This window comes from Rhinatrema bivittatum, chromosome 3 (assembly GCF_901001135.1).
Source record: "Rhinatrema bivittatum chromosome 3, aRhiBiv1.1, whole genome shotgun sequence".
NCBI classification, from domain to species: domain Eukaryota; kingdom Metazoa; phylum Chordata; class Amphibia; order Gymnophiona; family Rhinatrematidae; genus Rhinatrema; species Rhinatrema bivittatum.
In genome coordinates this window covers 124,511,655-124,525,731 of record NC_042617.1, presented here as the reverse complement: position 1 = coordinate 124,525,731, position 14,077 = coordinate 124,511,655, and the positions used below count along the sequence as shown (strand labels likewise).

Sequence of the window (14,077 nt, the reverse complement as noted above, 5' to 3'; positions counted from 1 at the left end):
AACACCGTTCGCGGTTAAAAACATTAAATTTGATAGTCCCGCTAGTGACTCATTGTAGTGATTGCCAGCACACGTTTGAGCAGATGAAATGGACTGTATTGAACATGTTCAAATGACATCGGGGGATGTGGCATCAAAACTCAATTATCGGGAGCTATTTTGGATACATAAATTGAAGACTGAACAACCGGGTGAGCTGAACGAACAAGTGGATTGGATGTCTCTGATATAACGTCATCACTGATTGGATCTTCTTGGAAACCCGGGTGAATTTAAAACATTTGAAAGAGTATTTTGGCGTTAGACTGCCGTTTGATTTACTTGCTGGTGAGGAGGCATTTGAGCACAGATGGATTTTTGACAACGAATTTGATCCCAGCAGTTAATAAACATCTGTTTGGTACAGAAAGGACAACCCTTGAAAAAGAATCATCTTCGAAACTTGTACAAGTCGGGGTTTTATACATGAACTGAGCTGACAGTTAAGTACTTTGTGACGGCGGTTGGTAGGAAACTAAGAAGCCTTATTGGGATCCACATGAGTTTATTTTTTTAAGTACACGTAGATGACATTTGAATAAAGATAATTTTTGCACATTTGGCACAATGATATATAAATATTTAGGAGGTTGGTTGGTGTGTTAATGATTAAAAACACATATAGCTTAGCCTTGTGCCTTTTGCTTTAAATATATGAAACCACCACCATCCCAAAAATATATTAAGCAACAAAAATTCACATGTGCTATGTGTGTTGAAATTAATTAAAGTTATTGTGGTGTTTCACTATTGTTACAATTTTGATAAATATGATTGGACCCATACTAATGATCTTTCTTTAGTTGGTTTCTTACACAATTTTGACAAGCAAATCCATTGGTGGAATGAAAGGTAAGGGGCCTTGGCACTATGGACATCAACAGCTCTCATTTGCAGAATGTGCCAGTGACACCGTATTATGTTTTGTATTTGATTAGAATCATGTATATAAGGTAATATAAAAATTGAATGGTCTTATAGTGGCCGAGATTGTTTTTGTAAAAGTAAAGACCTGTTGGCGTATAAGGCGAGTTTATATGCTCGGCGTATGATCTTGCATGGGTAGCCTCTATCAAGGAAATTCTGATACATACGCTAAGATTGATACTTGTAATCTTCGGTGGTTTTACACAAATGCTGCAGTCGTAAAAACTGTCCAACAGGAATGTTTGTTCGTAAATTTTGAGGGTGAAAACTTTGATAGTGAAGAAGAGCATTTCTATCAGTAGGTTTTGTGAAAAAAGTGGTACTGCGTGTGTTGTCATGTTTAATAATACATAAGTCCAAGAAGGAAATCTGTTGAGCATGATGATTAAAAGTAAACTGAAAATGTGGATCCTATGTTTTGATCCAATCTTAAAATTCATGCAGAGACAACATGGACCCATTCCACAAGAAAAAAAAGTAATCTATAAATCAAACCCAATAAGCAATCTGTGTCATGAAAGAGGACTTGTACACTATCTGTTCTTCGAAAAAAGAAACATGCAACAGATGGAGCTATGGTAGCCCCCATGGCAGTTCCACAAATCTGTTTATAGAAAACAGTATTATAAAGGAAAAAATTCTCTTTGAGAGCAATAGAGGCAAAATTGACCAAAAAATTGTTGAACTCTACAGAAAAATCACGCTTCTGTAAGGTGTCCCGTATGATGTTTAAAGAGGCATCTTGGGGGATACTTGTATATAAAGACGAAATGTCCGCTGTGACAAGAATTAAAGAAATGAAATCTAGTTGTAAAGCTTGCAAAGATTATATCAAGTGGGCAGAATCTTGTATATATGATTTGCTCTTTGTGACTAGCAGACATAGAAAAGAATCAACATATTTTGATAATGGCTCCAATGATGACCCGATGCCAGATACGATAGGACGTCCTGGTGAACAATTAAGCAACTTATGAATTTTGGGAATGGTGTAAAAAAGCCGGGATTCGAGGAAATGGTTCCAGCAAAACATTATATTCCTTCATGATGATGAATATGTGTGTGTGTAATCCTTGTGTCAAGAAGAAGTTAATTTTGAACTCAGAGCTGTGGTGTAGGATCAGTGTTAAGTTTAAAATAAAAAGAAGTCTCAGATAGTTGGCATAAAATTTCTTGGTCATAATCGCAAGGGTTCTGAACTACTATCCCACCACCCTTATCAGCAGGGCAGATAATATTTTGATCTTGACCTAGAGCACTGCAGGCTTGGCATTTCTGAAGAGTTAAATTCTGTGATAAATGAGGAATATTGATTCTAAAGTCCTGGAATGTAGAGATCAATGGATCAGGTGGCCCAGGAGGCGTCCATTTAGATGTATTGCGGAACAAATTCTCAGATGAGCCTTGAATAGAAAAGGCAAAACACTGCTTGATCCGCAAATGTCGAATAAACTTGAAAAATTGCACACTGATAGAGAAAGGGTCATACTGGGTAAATGGAACAAATGAAAGTCCTTTCGATAAAAAAAAGACAACTCAGCAGGAGATAAAATCCGGTCAGACAAATTGAATACTGAGAAGAATTTACCGCTGAGATCGTGAAGTGCGTTTCTCACGAGCATGAGGTCATGACCTACTTCACTAAACAAATCGATCGTCTTTAACGATATATTGTAACCGAACCTTTTGTGGCATCTATTAAAATGTACTATAGTACACATCCACCTACATTAAATTATGTGCCTTCATGTAAACCGCTGCGATGGTATTTAACTTAGCGACGGAATAGAAAAGATTTTAAATAAATAAATAAAGGTTCGATGGCAAGATGATTCGAAAGGGTCTGATGGTCAAGGAACATTAGATAATGAATCTCGTATATAATCCCAGGAGTCGCTAAACCAGTACTAGGCAACTTAAAGTATACCTTCTTCTGACCAGAAGTTTTCTTATTATTAAAGTTCTCTTCATCAGAGGAAATATTAGAAGATGAATCAAACGTGCAAAGGGTATACAAAGTCATTTTCATCATGATGGAATTTTCTTATTTTTGCAGCCTTTAATTCAGCTCAGTATTTATCCATATTATCTTTAAATTGAGCTAACTGAGCTGAAAACACTTCTGCAGGGGATGTACTTTTCAAATCTTCAGTCTGTTTATCGATGGCAACATTAATTTCCTTACCTGAAGAGTTAGCTGTCTCAATAATTAAAAGCATTAAATCATGAGAACATTTGTTTAGCATAGCATTCCACTTAGCTGTAAATTGCTCATCGTCAGCATATAAAAAAGATTTTTTATAAACACGGACTAAAAAAGTTGATGCTCCTATAGTACAACATTTGTTGGTTTGTTCTCATTCTGAGGCAGATTTAAAATTCTTTATCCTCTCTACCTATTACAAAATATTCATGGAGGAAATACTTCACTTTTTTTGTGGCGTCGTTAGCAATGATTTATTTTTGATTGGCAGACTGATGCCTCATGGACTTAATGCGGCCATAGAATGGGAGGCTTTTTTTTTTTTTTTTTTTTTTTTATAAACAATTGCCATAAATACTTTTTTCATTTTTCAATGTTACTTACTGTTTTGGTAATTTTAAACAACAAACTTTTTGATTCATCTCATGCAAGCAATAACCGCTGGGTCCTTTGGATATTTAAGGCCCTAACTACAGCTAGCCTCAGGTTGGGTTCCCGCACATTTTGACAGCGAGAGGAAGGCTCCAGTTAGCTCCATTCTGGTAACCTTTATCTTTAACATTGTTTATAGTGTATGGTAAAATTACTGATGTTTTTCAAAAAATGTTTGCAGATAATATTCAAAAATTTGTGTTTTTGTGCATAACATAATTCTGACTGGAATTTAGTGAATGTGATATACAGATGCTGTGAGTAAGTAATTTGACTATTCTTATTTTTATGTAGTTACTCTATAGTTTTTTGGATTTTATATTAGTTTTCTTATTGCTTTGTAGAAACTTATTTGTCAAATCAAACACCCCCTGATGAAGCCTCATTGGGCGAAACAAAAAGGCCTTTTTCGGGGTTTCTTTGAACATTTGCATCTTTGTTTTCAACGCCAAGGATTTTTCCTCAATCAGATAGTCATTATCCTCTTCTGTCTTTAGCACCTAGAACAAAATACTACTGGATTTGCAACATTTGTTTTTTCTACTTCACATGCTGAGGGTTCATCTTCAGCCATCATTCATCAGCTGTTAACATGTGAACTATGATACCTCTGGACAGTTTCATTTAAGTTAAATTGCCTGCAGTTGTACTCTGATTGTACAGTTCACAAACATTTTTGAAAATGGTTTCTGGTAATTTTGGTATTTTTTTGTATGATCTTTATTATGACAATTGTGTTTATGTGAATTTTTGTTAAAAAAACGTTTTGACTTTATTACCAATAACCAAATTTTTACTGTTTTGGATATGAAATGGTTCATTAGTATTCCTTTTTGCAATTTGGTATTTACTTAGACACTTTAGTTTTTGCCTTTTTCATTACTATTACTAGTATATATTTGCTATAAATCTTTTTGAATCACTTTTTTTTTTTGCAAATAAGGTGGTCTATAAATGTAAAACAAAATGAAACAAAAGTCTCACAAATTTATTTTTCCATAAAGCAATTGTTCATTGTTTATTCAGTATGTTTATGATGCCTATTTCTTCTGAAATAGAGATATTATACAGAAGATGAGATAATACGGAGAAGTTAATGTATTAGCTACACTATAAATGTAAACACCACATATCTAAATACCTCGCTGTCTTCCATGACTACTTCTCCCGAAGGTGGCTTAAAAGATGCAAGCATCTCCAACAAATCAAAGAGAGTAGTAACATGAGGGTCTTGCAGAAGTAAAAGCATTGGTATATTGTCCTTTTGAGGTGGAGGTAGGCAGGATGCTGGTAGCTGAACACCTTCACCTTTACGCTCCCTCCTCGGTGCGCCCAAGGACACAAACACCATCTACAATAACAGAAGAAAAAAATTAGGTTGCTTAGATAAGGAATATGGTCACTTAACTAACTCACAAGATACTCCCTCAACACTCAATGTGTGACCTTGAATATGTCACCTCTATGTATACAAATTATTTGGGCAGGGAGATTTGAACAAAAAAAAAATACAACTACTCTAGGATGCATCTTTTAGATACAAATTCAGGGCTACATTCAAACTTTAGGATATCTCATGACGATAGCTCACAGGGCAATAATAAAATCTAAAGACAGATTATCTGAGGGAGCAGAACAAGAGTGCTCTACTGATGTCCTGCTTGATTAAAACAAACTCAAGGCTCTTACTAAGGCTTTTCTCTCCCTATTTTGTGTCCATGGAAAAAGGATTAATTAATCAGACCTCAATCTCTAGGATCATAAATGAAATTAACTAAAACTGGAAGGAGAAAATTTGTATTTGAGCTAAGAAAAACATTGTTCCAGGGCTAAAATGTCACCAACTCTTTAGGGGTATGAAGGTACTTGAGACCAAATATCTCTGCCCTGGTTCTCTTTCAACCTCTAAACCTGTAGCCATTTGCATTACAAAATCTGAAAAGGTTAGGTTTTTCCATTAGGATCTGTTCCTGGCCTTTGGAGGATAGGGATCTGAGGGAAGATCAGGTGAGTATTCTCTGAGTGATACCTCCTCCACTGATCTGTAGGGGGGACACCAAGATTTCTCAAAGACATTCTCAAAATAAACTTGAAATGACTTGAGAATTCACTGATCCTACGGTTGGTGCCTTTCAGCATCAAAAGTTGACTCTAGGGAGGATTCAAAGCCAAGTAACAACAGTGGCTTGAAGAAGATTTCCTCTGAAACATCATCCATCTCACTCAACATACTCAATAACAGTGAAACAAGAAAGGTCAACACAGACAGATCACTCAACACCTCAATGAATGTAGAACTAGTCAACACTCTTTACTCCACACTCTTGAAATGCTGAGCAACAGTCTTCGCCACTTGTATCCAAATCGCCTCACTGATGATTTGAGCCAAAAGTATGGTAGAAATCAGGACTACTACTTTTCTTTGGGGTCTTTTGAGGAAATCTGAAAACCAGAGGATAGATGTCTGTAAACTGGTATGGCCTATGCATTGACTGAGAGGCAGAGCTATCATACACGTGCAGCCACTTAAGAGGGTCTTATGAAGCATTCCAGAGCCGTGCTTCAAAGGAAAATGACAACAGAACTTCTCATTAGATAGGTCATTTGAACCACTTCTCAGCTCTATGCTCAAATATTTAGAGCTTATTGCTCAAACAGCTGTGAAGATAAGAGGAACTTAGTTTACTGGGCCTATCAACAAGTGTTGGTACTGAAGGAATCTATAACTTCCTCAACACCTCCAAACCTCTACGGTTGGTGCAGATCTATGGTCCTTTGGCCTCTTCAAAGCCAGATTGATTACTCAGGCTTTTACTTTGAGTCTTCCAGATAAAACTGTAATCACATTCAACAGGTCTTGATACCCCTTGTTGACATCCTAGCACAGATATAGTGGGATATACATCATGACCCTCACCCAGACGTTTATAGAAGGTCTTATGATTGTGTTTCATGAACATCATTTGCATGCACTCCAGGCAAAGTTTGAAGCCACTGGTTTTCTTCTCAGACATTAAAAGAAAATTCATAACAAATCAAAATAAGAAAAATTTTAAACAGAAGATGAGTGGAGAAGCAAAAAGAGGAACATGACTAGAGAAGATCTGATGGAGGCCATGGTGAAGATTGGGCCTGCCAACAGAACTTTGAAAATCTTAAGAAATAAAGGAAGAAAACTCATGCTGGGAAACAATGAGGACCTCAAGGAAGAAAAATTATTCTTTAAATCTACATGACTAAAATCTACAATCCTGTGTGGACAAAGAAGAAATTCAATCTTATCAAATTTCTTTTCCTTGAATCAAGCCAGACCAGTCCAGACGCATTGATTTATGCTCCCTTATCACCAGATTAAAGACTGAGAACTGGTTTGCTGATATCACCTATGCTGACCTCAGCCTGCCAAAACTCTTGTCTCCAGCAGATGGTAGGCAAGTGTGGGAGCGGAACCCTGGCTTGGGTGGGTAAAGAAGAACTTTAAAGAGAATTTGGGCTGCTTCTTGAGTGATGGGCCTTTGAGTCTATTCCTCTCTCAGCTGAGCATAGCCTACTCTTGTGGGGAGGGGGGATATCTATGAACTATCTAGTGATCAACCTCCTCCTGCCTTGTCTGCTGTACCCCACCCCCCCCCCCCCTTACCAAGTTAGGCAATAAAGTTGAAAAAAAAATTGAAGCAGAGTGATCTGAGGCCAACAGAACAACAGTGCCCGAACTTGAAGTTGTGGAGACTGGCTGCTCAGAGGGAGCTTGTAAGTACTTCTCCAGTTGGGGGGGGGGGGGGGGGAGGTATGGCATGAAGCATCTAGCACATAAGACACAATGGTCTTTGCAGTCAATACAAGGTCCACTGCGCCAACATGGCAGACAGCATTTTATGCCGTTTGTGCTTGGGGGAAGGAAAGGAGTCAATCAGTGGGAGACTGCCAGTCAGGAAGATCACTTGATGGCATCAGCTCAGACGGGTGTTCCAGCTGGCACACTGAATGCCATGGTAGGACCGCTGCCCATTTTAGAGCTGTGTGGCTCACCAGGAAGGCTCAATGTCGGGCCTCCTATGCTGCTGTTGTCAAGAGAACAGAAGGAATGTCCATGCTGCATGGATGTGGGAAACTTTGCATATGCTCAGAGGGGAAGCTCGGTCTTTCAAAGAAAGCTCTGGAATTTGTGATCTGTATATTAATGGCATCACCAATCAGTATAATTGGTGCTTCATTTTATCTTCAGAGAAAAATAATTTGTACACGTCTGGTCACTAAGGGAGATCACAACCCAACTATCACCTGCATTTGTGTGGCTTAAATTACCATTATGATAATACCTGCATATCCTTAAAACCCAACTCATGAAGTGTCTTTTCATCATAATCTGTGGTGAGTTCATGCCCAGATGAAATCATTCTCACTGGTCCCATGAGGCCTCCTAGAAAAATAAACACAAAGCAGACAGTTTTTCCAAGAGAATTTTTTTATGCAGTATCAAGTGACTGCTGAAAGCAGGATTTCATATGCTGCCAACAGGCACTCAAATGACTGCAATGGCATTTATTTTAAAACATTTATAGTCTGCCAATCCAATAATCTGTTTTCAGTGAGTACAACCTAAGTACAGATACATTAATAAAAAATACATAGAAAAAAATATGAGTAACAATAAAAAAATCAAAAAACAATTAAGAAAAATAAAATACATTAAAAAAAACCTGGGCAAATAAAAAGATCATTAATTTCTTGTGAAATATGGAACAGTTAATCTGTCACAGTTCTAAAGGTAATTTATTCCACAAAGTGGGGGCTGCTACTACAAAGTGTGCAGTTATGTATGCACAAGGCAGACTGCTTTGACTAGGGAAATCTCAAGAAGCATAGTTTCTTGAGAGCATAAAGATCTGGTAAGGAGATAATATGGATATCACAGCCTGGATGTTTTCAAGACAACTGGATGAAGTGCCTTAAACACCATAAGAATCTTAAATTAGATTCACCAGGTGATAAGAAGTCAATGAAGGTTGGTTAAAACAGGAATAATATGGTTACACAATACAACAAGGAAAATAAAAACAGTTAATGTCTAGTTTTTGGTGGGTGAAGACAGTATGGAAAGGTTAAATGAAGCCTACAATAGATAGCATCTATGACTAAATTCTAAAAAGTCAATACGGAAAGGTAGATGGAAAAAAATCAAGTCAATATAATTATACTGGTATCATAATTGCCTGTATAACACCACCAACTAGGCAGAAAGCCTAAAAGTGAAAAGACAGGTCTAATTATAATCATGTACCAGTAAGAGCTCAGGTTTTTTTGTTAATTTTTGCAAATCAAAGATAATCAACAGTATTTGCTCTCCTTCTTTGAAACTGACAAACTAATTGTTGTGCACAAATACTAGTATTAATTTCCACAATAATTCGCTGGATGCTTAGTTAAGAAATGGTGTACCAAAGGTCTTCATTCATTATTTTCAATTCACTTGAGTTTAATCAAAAGCCACAAAATATCCAGCATTGCCTAAACAAACCATGCCAAACACTGACAATGTTTCAGCGAATCTTGTCTGCTTCAGCGGCTAAGTTGACAGTTCTACCGGGGTCATGCCTTATATTTACGGTAAGGTGTACGGGGTATCCTTTCGTTTTTTCAGTTTTTAAATTCTAAAAAGTGACATGTTGGGTCAGATTAAAGGTCCATCCAGCCCAGCATTCTGTCTGACAGTGCCCAATCCGGGTCATTAGGAACGGCCCAGCAGATCCCAAAGAGTAAATCCATTTTCTTGTTGCCCACTCCTAGAGATAAGCTGTGGCTTTCCCCAAGTCCATCACTTTTCCTCCAGGATCCTGTCTTCTGACAACAAATTCCACAATTCAGATGTGAGTTGAGTGAAAAAGCGCAGTTGCTTACCTGAAACAGGTGTTTTCCTAGGACAGCAGAATGTTAATCCTCACATGTGGGTGACATCATCAGATGGAGTCCGGCACAGAAAAATGTCAGTTTCTAGAAACTTTGACCAGCAGACTGAGCATGCCCAGCCTGCTGCTATCCGTACAACCACGTGAGGTCCCCCTTCAGTCTTGTAACATAGCAAAGAAACGAGCAAAAAAAATAAAAAAACAAAACAAAGGTGAACCCAAATCATGGGGAGACGGGTGGGATTCCTGAGGACTAATATCCTGCTATCCTAGGAGAACACTTATTACAGGTAAGCAACTGTGCTGTCTCCTAGGACAAGCAGTAGGTAGTCCTCACATGTAGGTTAGTACAGAGCTCCAGACTGCTCCAGACAACCAGAGAGACCAACAACGGCTGAACAAGGTGCCAACGGGCATACTACAACTGCGGTGCTGTGGGAAAAACAGGAGGCGGTCTGGTCCCACAAGGAGCACGAATGAAGAGAGTTGGATTCAAGTCTGCAACAGCTTGCGCAGGACGGTCTGACCAAAGGCACTGTCCTGATGGCTATGCCTGTCAAGGCAGTAGTGAACTGCGAATAGGGGGAAAGCGCTCCAGTCGCAGCCTGGCAAATTTCAGTGATGGGGACCGTACGCATATTTATTTATTTATTTTTATATACCGGTGTTTGTTTTACACATCACATCGGTTTACATTCCAACAAAAAAATACAGGAAATCGAGCGTTTCCTTTGTCTAATACATTGAACAATAATAAACATGGACATTTTTAACAAGGGAAATTAAACATGGAAATAGTTAACACGCTGGGTTGCACAAAGGGGAGTGGCCCCTTTGTCGCGCCCCTTCGGCACGCGATGCACGGCATGCGACGCCTGGTGGCTTGGCGTCTTTCAACGGTCCGGCTATGACGATGACATCGGGGGGAGGCGGGTCTCTCATTCTTGGCTCTCCTCCCATTATTCTCTTCTCAGTTTCAGAGATATTTTTACCATTTTTCGTCTTTTTACCTTAGAAGTTCGATGTTATAAGGTGTTCAGCGATGGTGGGCAGCCCTCCCCCTCGCGAGCGCCCAGTGGCTTGGCGTATTTCAATGGTCCGGCTAGGACTATGACGTCGGGAGAGGCGGGTCTCTCATTCTTGGCTCTCCTTCCATTATTATTATTCTCTTCTCAGATTCAGAGGTATTTTTACCATTTGTTTTGGCCACCGACGCTGCCATGGTTCGCACGTAGTGAGCCTTCACTCTGCTGGCCAGCTGGAGGCCTGCCTGCTCATAGCAGAAGACAATGCCATCCACCAGCCAGTTCGATAGGGTTTACTTACCCACCGCCGCCCCCAGCCTGTTGGGGGTCAAAAGACACAAAGAGCTGGGTGGACTGCTGTGGCTTGCTGTGCGGTCTAGGTAAAAAGCCAGTGCCTGTTTACAGTCCAGGGTATGGACAGCATGTTCCCCTGGGTGGGAATATGGCCTTGGAAAGAAGGTGGGTAGAACGACTGACTGATTGATGTGAAAATCAGTCACCACCTTGGGCAAGAATTTGGGATACGTACGCAAAACCACATGGTCGTGGAAGAACTTCGTGTATGGTGCATATGTAACCAGGGCCTGAAGCCTACTGACCCTGCGAGCGGAAGTGATCGCCACCAGGAATACGACTTTCCAGGTGAGGTATTTCAAACCACAGGTCTGCAGGGGCTCAAAGGGAGGCTTCATCAGCCTTGCTAAGACCACATTGAGGTTCCAGAAAGCTGCCGGAGGCCAAAGAGGGGGCTTCAATTGGAGGAGACCCCGCATGAAGTGGCCAACCAGGGGCTGGACTGAAACAGGCATGCCAGCGACACTTCAGTAGTACGCACTGACAGTGCTGAGGTGCACTCTGACTAAACTGGTCTGAGCCCAGACTCAGGACAGGTGCCACAGATACTCCAGCAGCTGGGTGAGAGGGGAGGAGAAGGGGTACAACCCATACCCTCCGCACCAGATGGAAAAACGTTTCCACTTTGAGTCGAAGGTTTCCGGGACTCGATGAGGACTCGAGAAACACAGTCCCAGAACTATAATGGCTGGAGGATCATGCGCTCAACATCCAAGCCATGAGGGCCATGGCCCAGAGATTCAGGTTGCGCAAGGTGTCCTGGTTCTGTGTTATGAGGTCAGGTACCGTCCCCAACGGGATGGGCGCACGCACCGACAGGTCCTGTAGGAGTGGAAACCAAACCTGCTGAGACCAGGAGGGTGCCACAAGACTCATGGTCCCCCTATCCTCCTGAAGCTTCGACAGGGTCTTCAAGAGGAGCGGAAGAGGTGGATACGCATACAGGCCGCCTCTCCAACAGTGAAGGGAGAAGGCATCGCAGGCCAAATGGCAGTTTCCTGCTACTAGGCGGCAGAACTTGCTCACCTTGTGATTGAGAGGGGAGGCGAACAGGTCCAAATCCGGTGCACCCCAGAGGCAGAACAATTTGACCACTATCTTAGGGTTGAGTGACCACTCGCATAGCTGGAAAGAACAGCTGAGGCGGTCTGCCAGCGTGTTGAGGTGACCTGGCAGGTAGGTTGCTTGCAGATACATTCCTTGGGAGAGGGGCCCAGTTCCAAACCTGCACTGCCTCTGGCAGAGGAGGAAGGAGCCCATGCTGCCCTGTTTGTTGATGAACTACATTTCGACCTGTTTGTCCGTCCTGATCAGGACTTCCTTGGACAACAACTGATCCCGAAATGCCCAAAGGGGGTACCGTATCACCCGAATCTCCAGAAAGTTTATCTGGCAGCGTGCTTCGGCAGCGGTCCAAAGGCCTTGAGAGTGCAGACCATTCATGTGGGCTCCTCAACCCTGGGGAGAAGCATCGGTGGTGAGGGTCACCTGGGGCGGCGCGGGCTGGAAGGGAAATCAGTTTTTTAGATTGGGGAGGACTTCCCACCAATCCAAGGATAGCTTCAGAGTGTCCGTGACATTGATCAGAGCCTCTATAGATACTGGGATGCTTGCTGCTACTGAGACCGCAAGGCCCACTGAGCAAGCGGAGGCGGGCTAAGGGTGTCACATGGACAGAGACTGCCATGTGGCCCAGCAGGCAGAGTAGGAGATGGGCTGACACCATTCCGCTGCTACAGATGAGGGTGGCCAGCAAGGAGAGGGCAACCACCCGATCCTTGGGCAAGAAAGCTTTCGCTTGTGCTGTGTCCAACCTGGCGCCTATGAAGTCCAGCTGCAGGGACTAGCAGAGGTGCAACTTGGGGAAGTTGATCACGAACCCCAGAGCCTGCAGTGTCTGGACCGTCAGTGCCAGAGCTTGTAAGACTCCGGAGCGGGAGTCGCTCCTGACCAGCTGGTCATCCAGGTATGGGAACACATGGACTGAGTGACGCCTGAGGTAGGCAGTCACCACCGCCAAACATTTGGTGAAGATGCGGGAGGCTGAGGCCAGCCCAAAAGGCAGCACACTGTACTGAAAATGTGTATTCCCCACCACGAAGGTTGGGGACAATCGCAATGTGTGCGAATGCCTCCTTAAAGTCGAGCGAGCAAAGCCAGTCCCCTCCTCAAGGAGGGGGATCAGCATGACAAGAGAGACCATCTTGAATTTTTCTTACGAGAAACATATTCAACGCTCTGAGGTCGAAGATGAGGCGTAAGTAGCCATTAAGTTTTGGGATGAGAAATAACTTGAGTAGAACCCGCGGCCCTGCTGTGTGCAAGGGACCGGTTCCATTGCGCCTGCTGTAAGATGGGCGGAGAGTTCTTGTTTAAGAACGACCATGTAAGTGGAGGAACCCCACGATGGACATGGTGGAGAGGTCTCCGGGAGCCAGCGGAAGTGCAGGCGGTACCTCTGGCAGACTATGGAGAGGACCCAGCGGTCTGAGGTGATTCCCTCCCAGTGCCAGGCAAGGCTGAGGAGCCTGCCCCGACTGGTGGATCGCGTGCCAGGGGAACTGCCAGTTGATTTTCGCTCCCTCGCTGCCAGTCAAAAGCTCATGGCTGGGGTTTGCTGGGGTGCTGGTTGGGATCTGGGGGCCTGCTATTGGCGGGGGCGACCCCTAGAACTGGTCCGGGGAATGCAAGTCTGAGTGGCCAGAGGGTAACACTTCCACTGCCAGTAGAAGGGCTTATGAAACTCTTGCCTGGCTGAGGCTGGCCCTTCTGAGAGACTCGCAAATAGCTACTGGAGGGTGTCATGATGGTCCTTCAGCTATGCCATCGCATCCCGGACCTTGTCCCCAAACAGGTTCTCGCCTGTACAGGGGAGATCGGCGAGCCTATCCTGGATCTCCAGCCGGAGGTCCGAGGCCCTGAGCCAAGCCAGCTGTCTGGCACAGATGCCTACAGCGGCCAAGCAGGCTGCAGTTTCGAAAACATCGTAGTGGAGCGCACTTCGTGTTTCCCTGCCTCCAGACCCAGCGAGGCAATGGTGGCAAGCACTTCCTGCTGCTGCTGGGGAAGGCCCTCTGGAAAATCCTGGACTCGCTTCCAGAGATTCCGGTTATATTGAGTCATGTAGAGCTGGGTAAGCCGCAATGCAGGCGACCAGAATGGCACCTTGGAAGATCTTTCTCCCTATGGCA

The 14,077-nt window shown here is 42.7% G+C and overlaps 1 protein-coding gene across 1 annotated transcript in view; it reads right to left on the bottom strand.

The window, feature by feature from the left end:
- Positions 1–14,077, bottom strand: part of USP34 (ubiquitin specific peptidase 34) — a 1,009,100-nt gene that overhangs the window by 520,158 nt on the left and 474,865 nt on the right. The window contains exons 27-28 of the mRNA XM_029593702.1: positions 7,921–8,021; positions 4,743–4,952 (exon numbers count right to left, since the gene is read on the bottom strand). Coding sequence (XP_029449562.1) covers positions 4,743–4,952; positions 7,921–8,021 — 311 coding nt within the window. The remainder of the gene's footprint in view (positions 1–4,742; positions 4,953–7,920; positions 8,022–14,077) is intronic.